The sequence below is a fragment of the Ixodes scapularis genome, unplaced genomic scaffold (assembly GCF_016920785.2).
Source record: "Ixodes scapularis isolate PalLabHiFi unplaced genomic scaffold, ASM1692078v2 PGA_scaffold5__190_contigs__length_132052651, whole genome shotgun sequence".
Lineage (NCBI taxonomy): Eukaryota > Metazoa > Arthropoda > Arachnida > Ixodida > Ixodidae > Ixodes > Ixodes scapularis.
In genome coordinates this window covers 63,383,576-63,401,488 of record NW_024609880.1, presented here as the reverse complement: position 1 = coordinate 63,401,488, position 17,913 = coordinate 63,383,576, and the positions used below count along the sequence as shown (strand labels likewise).

The following is a 17,913-nucleotide window of genomic DNA, read 5'->3' as shown; positions in this document are numbered from 1 at the left end:
TAGCTAGCTTTCGTCTAGCTATGGGGTACTAGAATACACCACAGTCTAGCCTTCGATCTGATAAAAGCTACAGGACAGAGCGCGCGCAAGCTTGCAAGGAGTCCTTCTACAATCAACCATCCATCTCACACGTGACATGTCACGCGCACCAATTGCCAGAGAGATCTACGGTCACGTTGGCCACAACATTGTTTAAACTTTTTATGACTAGGCTTCACCAATATTGTAACGTGCCCCCTCCTAGTACTTTTAACCTTCGAGCTCTAAAGAGAGAACTTTTCTGGAACCCCGCGCCTACCCCATTAACGTCATTGCGCACGTGACCAGGAAGACGACGTACGAGTTGAGAGGCGGCAAAAACCTAAATCTTTTTCATTTTTTAAAATAAAAACTAAGGTATCCAGGCAAAATCTGCTTTCTGTAGTTCACTTCAGAAGTGTCAGGCATCAACTTCCACAATAATTTAAGCAAAGCCCTGAAATTGTTGCACAGCTCCTTTAATACAGAGGTGAACGGAGCTTGGGGAAGAGCTTGAGAACAACACTACTGTGAGACTTAGAGTGGCTGCCAACGTTTGGCTGTCCACTATAGATCTTTCTTTCCAGGTATATCCCTTCCGTACACACTTCTAGTTCTATGTAACGTTGAATTAATCATAATAAGTCATATTTAGTCTTCTGAATGTTTCTATACTCGGGGACATCTTTCTGAGGCAGTACAGCAACAACGAAAACATGTTTGGGTGCCTCAATGATGTGTACGTGTAAAATGGGTCGTGCAACTATTTTTGTGTTTTCAGTAAATACCACTAAGAACTAACTCCTGATGTTAATAACTTGCAAAAATATCCATTAGTTTTCCTTTCCACGCAATGGCAGTGGTCATCATAGTCATGCACTGGAAATTGGCGAAGCACAGGGCATGGGTTTGATTATGACCCCAACAGTCATAATTTTTTATTGTCTAAAACAATGCAAATTGTAGTCATAAACATGCCAAAAAATACAGCATCGCAAGAACCAAAAAAACATTTTTATGCGTGTGCACGCTTTTTTATTTTTGGCGTTTTTCTCTCCCGCTCCTCGCTTCTTTTGATTTGCGACGTCAAAAATCATGAAATTTAGAAACTTTGTAGGCGACATTTCTATAGCATTTAATGACAACAATCGTAAAACATGATTTTTAACACAATTGCAAATGCACTACAGCCCCTCTTTTTGAAATACCAAAAAATGAGAGTCCAGTGTGATGTCGCCTCCTAAATTTTTATCCTCCCTCTGAAAACATGCCGCCTGGGCAAGCGGCACCGGTTGCACGAAATAAAACCGGTATTTCCCGGTCCGCCGGCGCCCTTATCTCCTGCTCCTCACCTCCTCGCTTTGGGTGGCGATGGCAACAGCGGTTTGGAGCACAGAGTCGTGAAAGAAAGTCGACTCGCAGGGCACCGCAATATTTGACGTCAACGCACCAGCACAAATCGCGCGGGAATTTTGAATTTGGCATCTGGAAATTGTTTTTTTGCTTCGCAAATACTGAATTCCCAAGCTTGGAATTTTGACGGTAATGTCTTGGCATCGTTTTCAATCGTTTCGGATAATAAAAAAAATGATTTTGATGTGTCAGTGCCCCAACTCCGCTCAATTCCGAAAAATGTAGGCTTACATGTGATTCCATTTCACAAAGCACTACTAAACAGGCTACGTCTACTAATTCGCGAAATGTGTAATATTATTTGTGTGATCCTAATTTAAACATCAGCTGATACCGAAACCGAAACTTCGGTTGCGTCAGGCAACATTGGTCTCGTGTGGTCAGAGTCATGGCCACGTCACGTCGAACCACGTGGTCTTGTGACGTTTGGGAGGGGGCGAGGGACAGGACACACGACGCGGGCAGGTCGCTTCGCATGGCGTGGACGGTGATGGCGCGGGGGAGAGGGGGAAGGGGAGAAGACGAAAGAGGACAAGGGGAGCAGAGAAACAGACCGATAAGCGCGCAGGGCAGCGCAAACTAGCGCATCCGCATTACGGTGATCACGTGGACGCCGTTGAACCAACACCGCGAGGAGAAACTCATGACGTCAATGTTCAATTTTGCTCTGAGAAGTAAAAAACAAACAAAACGTGAGAATGACCTGGTCATGCCTCTGACGTAGTGGCTCAACGTTGGCCGCTCCAACTCCGTCGCATTGACTGCGCTGACGATTGCGCCTCATGTCGTACGCTAGAGTTGGCAGATTTCGGCGACTTGGCTCACTTGAAGGTTTGCTGGCCAGTTTATTAAATATATAGACGGAATTAGATCGTAATGTTTGACATGGGGTCTTCCTATATGATACTGAAAAGGGCTACATTGTTTTCTAAGTATCAAAAATGAAGCGGAGTTGCCCTTTAAGGCCTGCTCACACACCTGCATTTGATTCCGACTGACTGAGACAAGACCGGTTTTTAAGCCTCTTAGGAAAGCTTACGACCGGATGTGCAGCAATGCAGCCGAATGTAGGCCGTCACAAAAAGCTAAAAAAATGATCTTGTCCCTGTCGGTCGGTGTCAAGTACAAGTGTGCAAACATGCCTTCGGGCTATTTTCATCTCTGATTGAACATGAGCCATTAGCCGAATGTTTGGCGATGGTGTCCTGTGACTCGCAATGCAAAGTCATGATGTCAATGTGACATCACGATGTCGACAATGCCAATAAATCCAGTGATGTTCTCAATTTAAATCGACTTGAGGCAGTAAGCCACGTGACATCACGGGGCCACGTGACGTGGCATTATTTGACAGCATGTTTTGACATTACTACGTCACATGGCCACATTACACATGATTAATCATAGTGCCAGCACAAAAGTGAGATGAAAACCTTCAATTTCTCATACATTGCAATTCTGTATATGATGATATGATCAATACATAGAAATACAGAACTCTGCCAATTTTTTATTCTCAAATATTCATGTTGTGATATCAACAAAACAAAAAAAATATAGCATGAACCATACTTTTTTTTAATAACATAAAATAATATATACAACGGTTACCGTCATACATTTTTCCGGTTTAGTTCCGATTCAGTTCCAAGACGGTGGCAAAAATTTCGGTTCAATTCAGTTCCGGTTCGGCTAAAAATACCGATTCGGTTCTGGTTTTTGGTTCCGGTTCGACACTCTAACACAAAGTGTCCCAAGCGGACCATCCACCATAAAATTAACGGGAAGAATCGGCGCATGCACATAGAAAGCTCAAACTTTCGCCGAATGTGCAATGAGAGGGTAAGCTTCACCATACGAAATTCAAAGGTGCAATTCTCTTCCTGTAAAAAATGAAAGCAATAAAACTCGTCAAAGCTGAGGTCGAGCGCGTTCGCAAACATACAAGTAAAGAACATTTACTCATGGTGCCATCTATCGACGGGCGCAGCGAGCAAACAATGCACTGTGTTGCCTGCTCGCCGCGCCTGTCAGGAGATGGCCCCACGAGTAAACGGCGTTGCTAACTCGGTCCTCGGCGAACGTGCCAAACCTTGACTTTGACCGAGTTATTTACTCCCAGTTTTTAAGAGAGCGAAGCCTCGAAGTTTAACGCAGTAAAAGTGACCTGCTCAGTGGTCATTCGCTGAAAGTTTGAGCTTTCAACATGCAGGCCCGAATTTTTCCGGCTCCTTTTGCAGCGAAAGGTCCGCTTGGGACGCCCTATATTTGTAGCGTCGTTCTCTTACCGTGTGCTTGAAATAATTTTGACGTTATAAGCGATAATTTCTCATAGACGTGCATAGGCTTGAATGAGCGAAACCTTCAGCCTAGTCGTAGGTAGATCGGAAGTGGTCCAGGGTGTCCTCTCATCGTAAGCATTTGCGAGTATTATAACCCAATCGATCACGCTCGATCGGGAGTATGCGAACCAGCATTAAGGGCAACGCCATAGTCCCGACTATTCGAAATGAACCAAGTGCAAAGCACTCCAGCTGGCCCAACTGACAAAAGCGAGCAGAACTCCTCACCATGCGAGTGTTGAGGACGGGAAAAAGGATGGCAAGAATGGGACCATTCATCCAGTGAATGTGGATACGAAAGCAGGCGGTCAGTATCTTCGACGTAGGCGGCGCTGCCAGCATGAAGATCTGGAGGGAAAGTTGGAGACGGCTCTAGAGATCACAGCATTCATACACTCATTAAATTTCAATAAAAAGCATGCAGGCAAGTGATGACCTTTCAAAAAGGCCCCATAATGACCAAAAAGACATTTAACTGAATCAATAAATGAATGAAACATTTTCATTAAGTTTAAAGTGATATGCGACCTCATCGCTTTCAATGTGACATCAGTGAGAAATTGATACCGCGTGGCTGAAAGGTAGAAATTACTGATATCTCTTTTGATATAAAAATTAAGATACATAAATTTCCATCCAGACTAGCTATTCACACCCCAAACATTAATGGTCATCAGGACACTTTTACAAAATGTCTAAAATGTGCAGAGCATGCACTTATAGACACAAGATTGAACGAAGCAGCAAAGTTAAAAGTAGAGCCACCTGACTGCCCATGTACAAACTGATTGATGAAGGAATGAAAAAGAAAGTTTTCATGAGATTTAACAACATAGCATAGTGCAAGCAAGCTGGCTAAAATTCAATGGCAAGCTTTATTACCTTATATCTACTTAAAGATCACTCAAGTGTTTTTTGTAGAAGCATGTTTTGATGGTATATTGTTCGCTGGGTTTTAGTCAATAAAAATGACCAGTTCTAGGTGGCAAGACATCCATCCTTGTAAACTCGCAGCAATAAAAATACACGAGCACTATTTTCTCTTGAGGAGGGCCATCCTTGGGACCCCACCTCCTTCCTAAAATATGACCAGTGAAAATAGTCAATTGTGTTGAGATTACGATTGTTTCTATTATTGCTCTTTTTAGCCGGGTTGAGCATTATACCTTGACGAAAATGTCAAATCTCTGGGTGTTGCTAGGAGACGTAATACAGCAATTATTGTTTGAAAACGCCAATCTGACGCGCCCCCTGGTGTCTGCCCCAAGGCACAGAAAGAGGGGCATGTCACAATCTTTCAATGGACTTTTAATAGAAAAATACGCCGCCCATGAGTGCGATTTAGGGTTTTTCACGATGCTTAGAACCCGTAGATCGGGTTTTCGTTATAAATAGACAATCTCAGAATCCACTTGAGTGCCCTTTAAAGGGATGCTGAACCGAAATTTCGATTCCACAAAACACGCGGTAAAAGCGTGCAACGGGATGCTACAAACACCAAAACATTACTCATACAGCGATATCTCGAACGGATGACCAAATTTTTCAAGAAAAGGAGGTGCATTTGACAGTGATGATGTCGTCATGTTTCTCCAAGAAGGAGAGGGAACGGCCTCGCGTCTTCTTCGCCTCGCGGCCTTGAGAGAGCGAAGCGAAGAGAGGAGGAAACTCGGTATATTGACGTCACGCGCCTCGTCGGCCTGGTTCAATCTAAACCTCTTTTTCTTAAAATACGGCCATCCATTCGAGATATCGCCTTAAGAGTAGTGGTGTAGGGATTGTAGCGTCCCGCCTACATTTCCTGCATTGTTTTTTCTGAAATCCAATTTTCGGTTCACCATCCCTTTAAGCAGCCGCCAGCAGGTCTTTTTTTTATTATTCCTTTAAAACAAGTTCCAGAACCACAAAGCTTTGACGATTACGCCTTCCAGCACAGGACTACGAATAAAATTGGCGAATGCAGTTTGGGCTCATGTAGAAGGCCTCTGATGTGTCCAATAAAATCACTCTCGGTTCACAGCCCCAGACATACGAAAGTCAGAGAGACCAGAACAAAGGAATCACCTGAAGGAAGGTGATGATGTGGCATGGGTTGAGAATGTAGATCACGGTCTTGGAGGAAAACTTGAAGCCCATCTCCATGCCAAAGATCAAGCACATTAACACCAGCAGGGCCCGCTTGCCGCCACGATCCTGTCGCACCACCTTGGGCACGGGAGGGACCTTGCCAGGAGAAAGAAACCACCGAACAAGATTTTTAAGCAAGTCTTCTAGATCCGTGACGTCATCGTCATCGTGCAGTCCAAGACGAATGCTGAATAGCAATCTTTTAAAGGGGTGTTCTATAGGGACAGGCGCCCCAAACATATGTCCTACCGCTCTCGTCCTGTCCGGGACTACAGATTATGCTGTCGGGACAGTACCCAAAATGCTTTCCACACCAAAATTGCATACACTAATGTTGTTGTTTTTTTGTTGTTTTTTTTATATATCTTTTGCATTTTTGGTGTTTCAGCGGCCATATAAATGATGACTCGTGGATTCTTTCAATGACATCTCTATAATGTGCCGTTTTAGATGGCCAAGAACTTCACAAAAATTTTGTGTTCAATGCTGTCACCAGAGATGATCAAGGAAGAAAGAGTGAGGGAAACCCTGGACACCTACTAATCGTTTACGGTAATTAAAAAAAAGAAAAAAGAGATTTATTTATTGAGCAATACTGGCACTCCCTCAATGAGCTTCCGCCAGGTGGTACAGAATAGCAAAATAATATGAATCCACAAATAATGACGGCATGGGCAGAGACATAATCTGAACATTAAAGAAAAAAGAACAAATATTATACCACATAAACAGTTTAAACAAGACTAGAGTAAATGTATCTCGCCCCTCCTGCTCATCCATAACACAAGGAAGCCCGTTCCACTCCTCCACCGTTTGTGAAAAAAGTAAAATTGAACACAGTTATTAAAATACTTAACTTGGATTATGGAGAATCTATGCATTTTTCTTGTGAAATAGCCTAGGGATAATGATATGTAATTATTAAGGTTAATTCTACTGGGAACACACTTCCAGCCACGGAGGACATCAGGGATTGCAAAAAAAAAACATACTAATTAACTAAATAAATAACTAACATTTACTAACTAACTTTTTAATAAGTGATAATAAATATATGGTTCTGATTAGTTTAGAAACCCCTAAATCCGTAAATTTTAGGAAGACTTAAAGGGACACTGACGGGGTAATTATGCTCGCCAAGGTTTTTATTTGTACATGACATATGAGAGCCCAACTACCCACAACACAATCTGCGGCTTGAAATTTGTTTTCTTTCTCCCCGAAAACCGCCAATAGAGAACTGGCCGGTTTGAGTCGTGCTCACTCTCTCCTTTGTGGTCGCATGTAGTTTTCTATGGTTCAGACACAACCACTAAAGGTAATCAAAGTTGTGGGTCATCAAAGGCACACGCTCAATACTAGAAATGGACAAAAAATATTATACCCATTTTTTGTGGCCTCTAAAACATTGCAAATATGTTGATATAAAAAAAAAAAAAAAAAAAATGTTGCACAGCCACGTGACTTTTAGTATCTTTCTCCTCCTCTATATTTCTTCCTCCTGCCCAGTCCGGTTTTGTCTCCAATTTCGAGCAGTTGTGTTTTTTTACTTTATTAAAATATATGTGACACTGTAGCAAAATATAGCATGGGTAGTCCTCTTACACCATAACAGATCGCCATGCAAAAAATTTAAAAACATTTTGGGGGTGTGTGTTCGTGTCCCTTTAAAGACCCACGTACAACCTGGGCTTTCTGCAGGGAAGATAATCCTCTTAGTGATCCGCTCTCCTAAGCTGAAAGGAGAGCCAGGTTGGGGCAAGGTAAAAAGTGGAGAGGATATAGGAAGGGGGGAGGCGGCCAAAAGCGGAAAGCGTGAAGTGTACGTCGGCCTTGAAGGCACATGTAAAGTGTGGGAATGCGCTAAAGTTACCACAAGTGCAGCAGGTACCAGGCTGGCAATGGTGAAACGCACATTATAAGAAAATCTCCCGCACTTTTGTGTCGCCAGTAATGTGCCTGCAGCACGAGTGTAAAATATAGCGCACCCCCACGCTTTACGCATGGTTTAAATCTTTCTGATGGTGACCAGATACGAGATGAAGCATGCAATCCGAAAAAGGTCGCTCAGTCTCTGTATCTCTAGTGAAACATGACCACTCCTCCGGGACCGGCAAATGCCTTCCCATCATTCACATTCCCGGGAATCCACTTCCCGTAGTCCCAGATCTCGAAGCACATGAAGTATGTCTCGATTTTCAGCCCCTTCAGTGGAGGTCCGAAAAGGCAGTCGAATTCATGCGGGACATACAAGCTATCCTCATCATCGTTGCTATTCGAGACGCTGCTGATGGAGGAGCTGCTTGAGCAACTTGACAATTAACTGGCATCAAGCAGCAGCAGCAGCAGTAAAGCAGGAGGCACTTCGCAAGCGGCCATTACGAATTCTTACGAGGCAAGATGCCCAGCGAGAAAGGAGGTCACATACGGTCACATAGATCACATATGCATGCTGAGGGTTGGCCAGGCTGGCTTCTGGTCAAATCCGCCATAATCAGCAGAGCAACTTTTCTCCGATCCGATCCAAAACAACGACTTTAACATATCCGTCTCAATCCAGATCGCCCAGTGAAATAGGCATGCTCCAGAAAAGTCTATCCCGGCGTGCCCCGAAACGACCAGTGGAATTCGCCATGAAATTGACTAATTTTGGGGTTTCCGATGATGCTCAGCAGGTTTCTAATTGAAACCGTGTTTATGTTTACTAATTAAAATGTTAATTAGTAAATTTTAGTCAATTAGTATTTAGCAAACTAGTATGTTTCCTACAATCTCCGATGTCTGCCATGGCAGAAAGTTTGTTCCAAAAAAAGGTTTCTTTTTCATGATCTTCCTATCAGTAGAAATTTTTTAAACTCTTCACTGAAACACTTGGAGTAGCGGCCATGGAAATTTTATGAAAGAACTTCAGTCTGCGGACACAATTTATTTCAGTCAGTGATGAAATGCCAGCTCTCCGAGGCAGATCAGTGACTGACGTCCTCCCTCATGTATTAAATATTAACGTAACAGCTTTATTTCGAACCCTGCCTACCTTCGCAGAGTTTGATATCGTATAAGGGTCCGACATTTATCCAGCATTAGACGAATAATAGTTTCACGAGCATAACGCAGTGCCCGATGTAGAATATTTTAAAGTTCTTTTACAGCGCAGCTGTTAAGGACTTATTTCCCCAGGATCATGTCTGTCCTCAAATGACCTGATGACACAAAACTCTGGACAGCTACCGCCATCTATGAGCGACGGCGGCAACCAGACAACCGGCTTGCCAGGTCTCTGGTTGCTGCCGTTGCTCATAGACGGTGGAAACCTTTCGAGCCTTTCCACTCTGGCTTGTCAACTTGCGGCCGGCCATTACTTCATTCCCACCATAGTACAGCTTCGCTGGTCTTCCCTCTTCACCAAAGTGGAAAGGCTGAAAGTATTTAGATCAAACAATTTGCAAAGAGCATTGGATGTAACATACCAAGTCAATATGCTTATTCCAGCTTTAAAGGCTGATTATTCATAGTCCTACGTAGGTATTTGTACTCCGAAACCTTTGATAGGCTCCAATTTTCGAAGCCATACTTAACACATTTCCAATTTCTTCTGGCTGCATTACATTTAATATAATTCTGCTTTGACTGTATTTAGTTTTCTTTCTAAGTGAAGAGGCTTTCTTGACATCCCTCTCATAATTTATACACAGCAGCCACGAGCTACACCACTTCACAATCAAAGTCAGATCTGAATTGAACTGGTATCGATCAGTGGGATCATTCACTTCATAATAAAGAATGTGTTCATCAGCCTATAATCACAGTTTTACCGATATTGCATTCACAATATTATTATTATTAAATTAAAAAAGCGAAAGAGGTTTAAGAACTGATCTCAGGGGAACCCCAGAATCAACAAGTAGTTTGTCAGAAGTACTTTTAGAATCTACACACACTTTTGCCTGTTACAAAGGCATGCTACAACAGAATTGACAAACTGACAACTTTCTAAAATATTGCATATTTTAGTTGTTAATCTTCCATCCGGGGCCTCGCTAAAGACCTTAATGAAATGCAAACACAATTTCATCAATTAGACCGCCTCTGTTAATAGAAGATGCAAACTCATGAGCAGGGGCAGATGCAGGAATTTCCAGAGGGGGGGGTCAGGTGTTGGTCAGCGTACCATATGTTTAGGACCCCCCCCCCCCCCCCCCCCGCCCCTCTTTGCCGTTTCCACGCCCTAAATTTTTATGCATGCTGAAATCAAGAGGGGGGTCAGGACATCCGGACCCCCCCTCTAAATCTGCCCCTGCTCATGAGTTATATCCACTAACTGTGTGCTTGCGAAAATAACCCAGCCTAATACTGTTGGCCATTTGTTAAAACTGCATTTTTATCAAGGAACTCAAAACTATCTGTATTAACATCACGTTCAAGGAGCCTGCACAATGTACAAACAAGCAAAATTGGCCTATAGTTGCCAACAAAATGCCTGCTTCTAGCTTCACCTAGACCTGGCAATTTTCCAGTCTACAGAAAGCAAGCCTGCAGATAAAGATATTTCAAATAAAACATATAGTATAAACACCCGTTTTGTGTAGCACCCTAAAGACGCATTTGGCAAACGATCAAGCACTTCTTTTCATTTAGGGCAACACGTTAAAAATACCACTTTAACTTAGAACTACCTAGTCTCAAATGCTTGGTTTTTGTATTGCACAGCTTGGCACTCGTCTACCATCGCTCATAGAGACAGAGTTAAAGTGGTCACCAAATGCTTTCGCAATTATTGCATAATCAATGACAAAGAGGAGAGAGTCGTGCCGGTGTGTGGTCGTGTATCAAACAGTGTAATGCACATTTAAGACCCCAGGTTAGCAGTGACATAGCACAGGCAAAAGTTCTCATCCACAGTGGAGACATTGAATGCCCATTAACGCTAACTTCCCACTGTCTTAACACACACACAACACAATTTAGCTGATCGCTAATAAATGCATAAGAAATAGATGATAAATGAGATACGTGTCTCCAAAGCTTTACCGGGAAAGCTCTAATGAAATGGCCAAGGTCAGCTTTCTACTTGTCCGAGTATATTTGCTATTTCAGTTTTGCATCCAATACCGAAATTATGGCTTTTTATCTGAAGGGAACCATCCATTTAAAAAAGCTTCACATGATAAATTAATTCAACACTTTAAATGTATAAAATGATGTGATATCCAAACATTGAAAGGTTCAACTTTCTAGTTTTACTGGTAACAAAACTTAATATGCTGTTCTGAACACTGCTCCTGAAACACAAGCACAGTGAATTAATATCACAACAAATAGTTATTAGGCAAAAGCAGCAAATACTCTTTCTGGTTAGGAAGTTGGGCCTTCGTAGATTATCTTCGGATAAAAATCTTTGCAAGCATAAATAACCTTGCCGATTCCCACTCTTCCATGTCCCTTTTTTGCTGTTTTCTTTGTTGTGTTTCTTTTACCTTTTCTTTCTTCGAACCCTAAGGAAGCTTTGAAAGGTGCATTTGTTTTGATAAGCACTCCTCAATGGTGTCTAGAATGGAAAGAAAGCTCCTGGAGAGGGATTTTGCTAAGAAACCACTTCTTCAGGTTTCTTTGCGGAATGTCATCTGCTATTTTGAGGCTCTCCATGGCTGTGTTCCAAGATTTACTCAATCTCACTCTAGGGTACAAGTTCTGTACTTTGGCGTTCGAAAACCTACCCGCGTCCAGCACATGACAGTGGTATCATGTGACATGACCTGCCAGAATAACTCGGATTTATTCGAGCAAGTTTTGGAACACATCAATGTGTCTTTTATATGTTAGTTCCAAGAGCTTGTACTACTTTTGTGCTTTGTCTTAAGTAATCTGCATAAGATGAGGGCTCTTAAAAAGGCCTTAGTGCAGAGCTGAGAAGCAAACGACACATACTGCTTATCTTGGTAGTGTCAAATAAATTTATAATACCTACATAATCAAAATATCACCTTCAATTTTTTTTTTTTTTTTTTTGCTGCAAATGAAAATGATTAGTTTTTGATGTTATACATACAAAAAAGAATGAATAGCTTTAACATTGTGATTTTACAACAACAATTGTTTCGTCAAATGACGTTTGATCAGCAAGTCGGAACAACCGGTACAGCTAAAAACTTTGTTTGCATATGGACTTGTGGATCAGTTAATACTTCAAAAATATTAAAACTATAGGAGAACTGAATATGAGTGAATAGAAAACGTTTCATGCAAAGAGTATAAAACTATTTCACATCTGCTAATTAAAGACTGAGAAGCTGTGATGGAGTGGAAATGGACTGCAAGTTATTTTCTCAGAACTGCTCTAACGATTGTTCACTAAAGGTCCTATTCAACGTTTCAAGGCTGTTAGAGTATAGGAGTCTAGATCTGCTCAATCTAACAAAACCACAACTTTAACCCCCCCCCCCCCCCCCCCCACCTTCAAAAAGAAAAAAAGAAACAGGAAACAGTGGCAGGCACAGCATCTGGATATCAAGCAAGCATACTCAAATTAAAAATGAATTACCAAAAAAAAAGAGGAAAAGTAATTGCACGACTGAATGCAGAGGGTAAGTCGTCTGCTTCTTACACGGGAGTTGCGGTGACATCGGAAAGACGCCGAGTTCTGACTGCCTCTGATTGAAGCATAGTGGGTAGACCTCAAAGCAAGCTGCCTTGAGGTATATCCACTATTCTTCATTCAGAACCAATCAGAGCTCAGCGTTCTGACGTCACCACCAGAGGCATGCGGTTTAGAAAATCTTGTTTTAGCGAATGCCATATTACTGACCTCAGTTTACCGAATCCCTTTATAAAGAAACCCGGTCCAAAGAAAATGGCAATGAACCTCCTTTTAGCGAATTCAGACTGCCGCGAAGCAACGTGTATGGATAAGTCAGGTGAGTTAACGTTTTTGTAATGAGCAGCCGCAAATTGCTGCCACAAAGCGGTGGGAATGCAGCAGGAGGCCTGGGTTAACACGCGCACCAGTGATACACACGCGAAGTAGGAAAGCCTTTTTTAAATATTGTCCTCTTTTCGATAAACGGCGTTCCTCTAAACTGAGGCTCTGCTTTCTCTAAAACGTGCTTCGATTAAATGACATTCGATTGACCGTAGTAAACCCCATCACTACAACCCCTGCAAAAAGAAGCAGATAAACTATAATCGGCGACAACTTTTCTTGGCAATGCAGAGGAAGTTGACGATAGCCCACGCACAGCCTTATTCAGCGCTCAAAATTGGATAGAAAACACGTGCCTGTACCCTCCACTGCATTGCCAAGAAAAGTTGTCGCCGAGTATAGCACTCCACATTCAACACAAGAGACCGTTTTTACGCTGGAGTGTGGGATTAGAGGAAATACACAGACACAAAATTTTGTGTTTGCGTTGATTATATTATTCACTGGTGTTTGTTTGCAAACAAGCACGCTACCGCCCATCATCAGCGGACCCCTGCGTGCTTCCGGTCCTTTCTACAGTGAACGCAGATTTTTACACACGTATTACAGATAATTCTCAGAAAATATATATTCTTACCCGATCGCTCAATGCTGGGTGTTGCCGAAGGACAAATAAATGCACTACCGGAAGCCTACCGGGAGTCTGCGACTTAAAGTAGTGCAAAGCCCTCTTTTCCTCGAGAATCCCCCACTCTTTCCTCTTCTCTGCAAGTCTCTCCCTCTCTCATTTCGATGCTAGCGCATCCTAGGTTGCCTTTCCGTCGAGCGCTGCGACAGTTGACTACTGGCAAACCCTTGCTAGATTCTTTTTTTTTGCGAAATTTCGACTTGCAGTTGCCATGTTTTCGCTAGGATACGAGTTGCCAGCGTCCTTGACGCCTTTGCTTCTGGGTGTGTATGTGTTTCCATTGCTTCGCATCTAGAGCAGGCATGCGAGTTTTCTCAAGGCTTCGGCTGTGTGTCTGCTCGTATCATTCGGTTCAAGATTAGATGCAATCTTCCGCTTTATAAATACATATTCATATAATAAAATTTAACTGCGAGGCAGATCAACCTAATCTTATTGTAGCCCTTACGCTTGTTATTAAAACAGTCGACAGAAAAAGTATCATCACTTCTTGTACCTCTTTGCTTTGCCTTTACACGCTGAAGTGACGACGAGATGAAAAAACGTGAATGAGCATTTTGTAAACAAGCGCAAGTCATTTAGCAATGCCACTTCATAGCCAGCAGTTCGATAACGTTGTTAAAAGCAAAACACGCGACATATACTCTATCAATAAAAAAAAGCTTCGACGGGCGGCCATTAACGTAGCATTTATATGTATGCATGTCGTCGGAGAATGCGGGGCTGCGACACGGGAGCGCACAAATGGCGGATGATAACGGCGAACCGAAACTGGATAGACGCTTGGCCAATCAGTGGTAGTGGCAAGGAGACCTTTGAAAAGGAGGAGGAGGATGTTTCTAGAGGGTCAGAAAGTGTTGGAGGATCATTCAATGGCATTACCTTCAGTACAGAGGGGCTTGGGCACCAAATTCTGTGGCATCGGCTCCCGCCAAATGTGGTGAATAGATTAACCCTCCAAAGTACATCTGTATTGAAGCAAATGGGGGCCCAGAGATCCCCGGGTTCCACTAAGGAATTTTTGGGGTTCACAAAACCCTCACCCATCAGCCAAGTCAGGCAGGAAATCTTTCTTTTGATGATGCGCAGAAAAAACTGCACTATTTTGTTTAATGTTTCCACCATATATATTAGAACAATGAAATAATTCCATTTCACAGTAGAGTCAGTCACTGGCAGGGTGAGAACGACACAGAGGAGTTTCAATGGTCCCACCTTCGGCGCAAGCTTCCTATTTTCAATAACGCTCTGGTGCCTCTCAGGTTGTGGACATGCATGTGCAGCAAAGCACGGTGGATGGAGGGCGACGAGTGCATGCTGGAGGCCCGCCATCAAAAAGAGATGCCCAGCCTTTCCCATCCTGCCAGCATTCACTGATCCAGTAGTCCATGTAATTGCCTAGCACCCCTCCCCTTCTTCTGAAGTCACTTCTGCTGGTCAACGAAGGGTCCCCAGAAACATTGGTGGTCGACAACCACCGGTATATAATGAAGCGGCTCACCCCCGAGCCGGCTTTTACTCCACAGAGATAGCCTTCACAGGGTACAAAAGTCATTCTGCCGTAGCCACGGCGGCACTGCTTGCAAAGGTGCACAGTGTATGGGAGTGCCCTCACCTGAATCCTTCCGTAACTCCAGTAGGCGAGGTAGCACGCCAGGCACGCAGCGAGGCACGTCTCGATCAACCGACGCAGGGGTGACAGAAAGGCCGCGCATTCGGGGCCTCCGTTGCCAGCCAGTGTGTGGTTGACGCCGGCGTACGCCCACTCTGCCACGTTCAGCAGAGAGCCCTCCATGCTGACCTCTGCGAGGCACCCCACAATAAGGGCATCGTTACTTCATTCCTCAAAGCTGCTGTCATCGAGCAGCGATGACACTGCAGGCCTGTTCACACATACACCATGGCGCTATCTCAGTGCTATAAGAGAGGAGATTGAACCGTCGCGCCCCTAGCAGCTAACTTTAGAACTACACCATTGAGCAAAGTTTGGCTGGGGCTCTTTTGTACCCACTCTGGCCTGCGTGAACAATGTAGTGTACATGTGCCCTGCATTCGCTCAGCACAAAGGCCAAAGTGGGTGAAGCTTAACCTCCGAGGATTGTTTTCGGGAGAGATCCGGTTTGTCACATCCTACCACTGTCACTCCGTTTATTGTCACCACTTTTTACATTGCAGTGTGCCCCCAGCTTTATTCAAGAAGGCAACTTAACGGATAAAAGTTCACAGGCCCTGCATTGTGTAAACAAAGAGCTCTGAGGAAAACAAAACTGGCCAGAATGCCCCCTAAAGTTCAATCTCCTCACCAATAGATGTAACGCTGACTTCATGCTGTATCAGCGTTCCAATGCATCTGATGCTGCCTTTTCTTGCGTACACGCAGGATGCAGCACTAACTCAGTGCTGAGCTGACAGTAGCACTGCTGCAGTGCTGACTATTTGTTGTCAGCACTGAGATGCATGTGTGAACCGGACTTATTAGTGACAAGATATTTCAGTGGCACCCTATTTTGGTTCATACTTGTGACGTCAAGACTGGGATTATCAGATACGATTGACAAGATTGATGATGCATGTAACAAGCATGCTGGAAGCAAGGAGGCATCATATTCTTAAACCGACACCATCATGGTTGACAGCCCGACATTAAGCCTGGTTCGGACAGCTGCGCTGGTTCTGTCCCGAATGGCCGGAACGCCAAATTCACCAGGACAACTGTGCGCCACACAATGTGGCAAATGATGCAAAAATATCTTAGTGAAGCAATCGTGAATTACGGTTGTTCTAGTGTCCTGGTCATTGCTGTTGTTTTGGCTGAGGTTAATGAATCCTGAGAAAGTAGGGCAAAGGTCCCCGTACATTTGCCATTTTGGTCCATGGAATGAGCAGTTTCTGGCTGACCGATCTAAATTCGTGGTGACAAACTGCTTCATAAAAAATTTCTTGTATACAAAGAATCTGTTATTTACACACCGGCAAAACGAGTGCACCCCCAATGCATGCAGCGTCGGTGCTTGGTGGCATGGAAAAATAATTTTCTTGTCATGAAATATGCACAAAGAACAATATCACTGTACGAGATCTGCGAATATATGCCAGACTGATAAGTTGATTGCACATACAGTGCCGAAGACTCTTATATTGGCGAGGAACGCTTTCGTTACGACGACACACCCTCACAACATTGGCGCAGCTGGTTCAGAACGACCCTTTCGAAGCTTCCAAGGTTTGAAAGGACCAAAACGGCAATTGCCACGGCAACAGATACTGTTCAGCCAATCGCCTTGTTGCAAGGTTTCGCTCGTCTGTGTGTTAGCATCTGTTTGTGTCCTGCTAGCAAGTGGGGAAGGCGATGGCGCTACTTTCCCAGATTCCAGTGATTTTAGTTTTGTTTGCTGTGGACACAACCACTGCAAATCTGTGAACATGCCTCTACTCTTGTATCTTTTGTTGTCGTTTATGAAAGTGGAATGAACACTACTAAAAACACCACAGTGAGAGTTCGGCCAATCGCGAAGAGCCGACCACAGCGACGCTTTTCGTTGCGCACGTCGCCAATAATAAAAGCTTTGCCTCCAGCATAAACTTCCTACGTCCTCGATAACACTTTGTGATCTAATGAGCAAGTGCAGCCAAGGAGCAAAAAGGAAAGCAATGAGCACACGCTGGAGGCAGAATGTCTCTTGCAGATCTTATATGTAGCAACAGACTATAAAGTAAAAAATAAAATATTACACTGTCATTTTGAAAAGAAGCCAGCGTTGGAGACTTACGTTCAACACACTATTGGCACACCCTTCTACCATGTTTGAAGGAGACTACAGCGGTCATTAACCGTTTAGTGACATGTTAAGACATTCGTTTACATGCCTCAGATGCAGGGATGGGCAAAATACATTCAAATATGTATCGAAATACAAATACAAAATACTTCGTCAAAAATGTATTTAATTACAAATCTAATTACATTTCCAAAAAAGCATTTAAGTACAAGATACAAATACAACCCAATGTATATGGTCTCCTCCAAATACTTTTCCAAATACATTCCTCAAAATTTGCGTCAGCGACTTCAGGGCACCTGCTACGGGTTTCTGGGTATCTCATTTTAGTTTTGAATCGCACACTCGGGAGTTAGTGAGCGAGGCTCTAGTAACGTAATAGAAATATAATCACAAAAAAGTGTAATCAGCTTGGACGCAATAGGTGAAAAAAGTACAGAGCTTCAAGCAGCTTTTTTTGTCGATTACATTTTGATATAGGCCCACAAAGAACCGAGACGACCAAGACGCGCAGCACTAGCTAGAGAATTTTTTATTGTTGCAACTCGCACCAGTTACGAAAATCTGGATGACCCGTGCATTTAGAATGTCCAAGGCAAAAGTATGGATGGAAATCCGGCTGGAAAGGAT

General features: G+C 43.3%; 1 protein-coding gene across 2 annotated transcripts in view; it reads right to left on the bottom strand.

Annotated features, from left to right (window-relative positions):
• Nucleotides 1-17,913, bottom strand: part of LOC120840901 (transmembrane protein 164) — a 49,552-nt gene that overhangs the window by 23,095 nt on the left and 8,544 nt on the right. For both annotated transcript variants that reach the window (XM_040211674.3, XM_042294131.1), the window contains exons 3-5: nt 15,120-15,307; nt 5,838-5,996; nt 4,002-4,121 (exon numbers count right to left, since the gene is read on the bottom strand). In XM_040211674.3, coding sequence (XP_040067608.1) covers nt 4,002-4,121; nt 5,838-5,996; nt 15,120-15,307 — 467 coding nt within the window. The remainder of the gene's footprint in view (nt 1-4,001; nt 4,122-5,837; nt 5,997-15,119; nt 15,308-17,913) is intronic.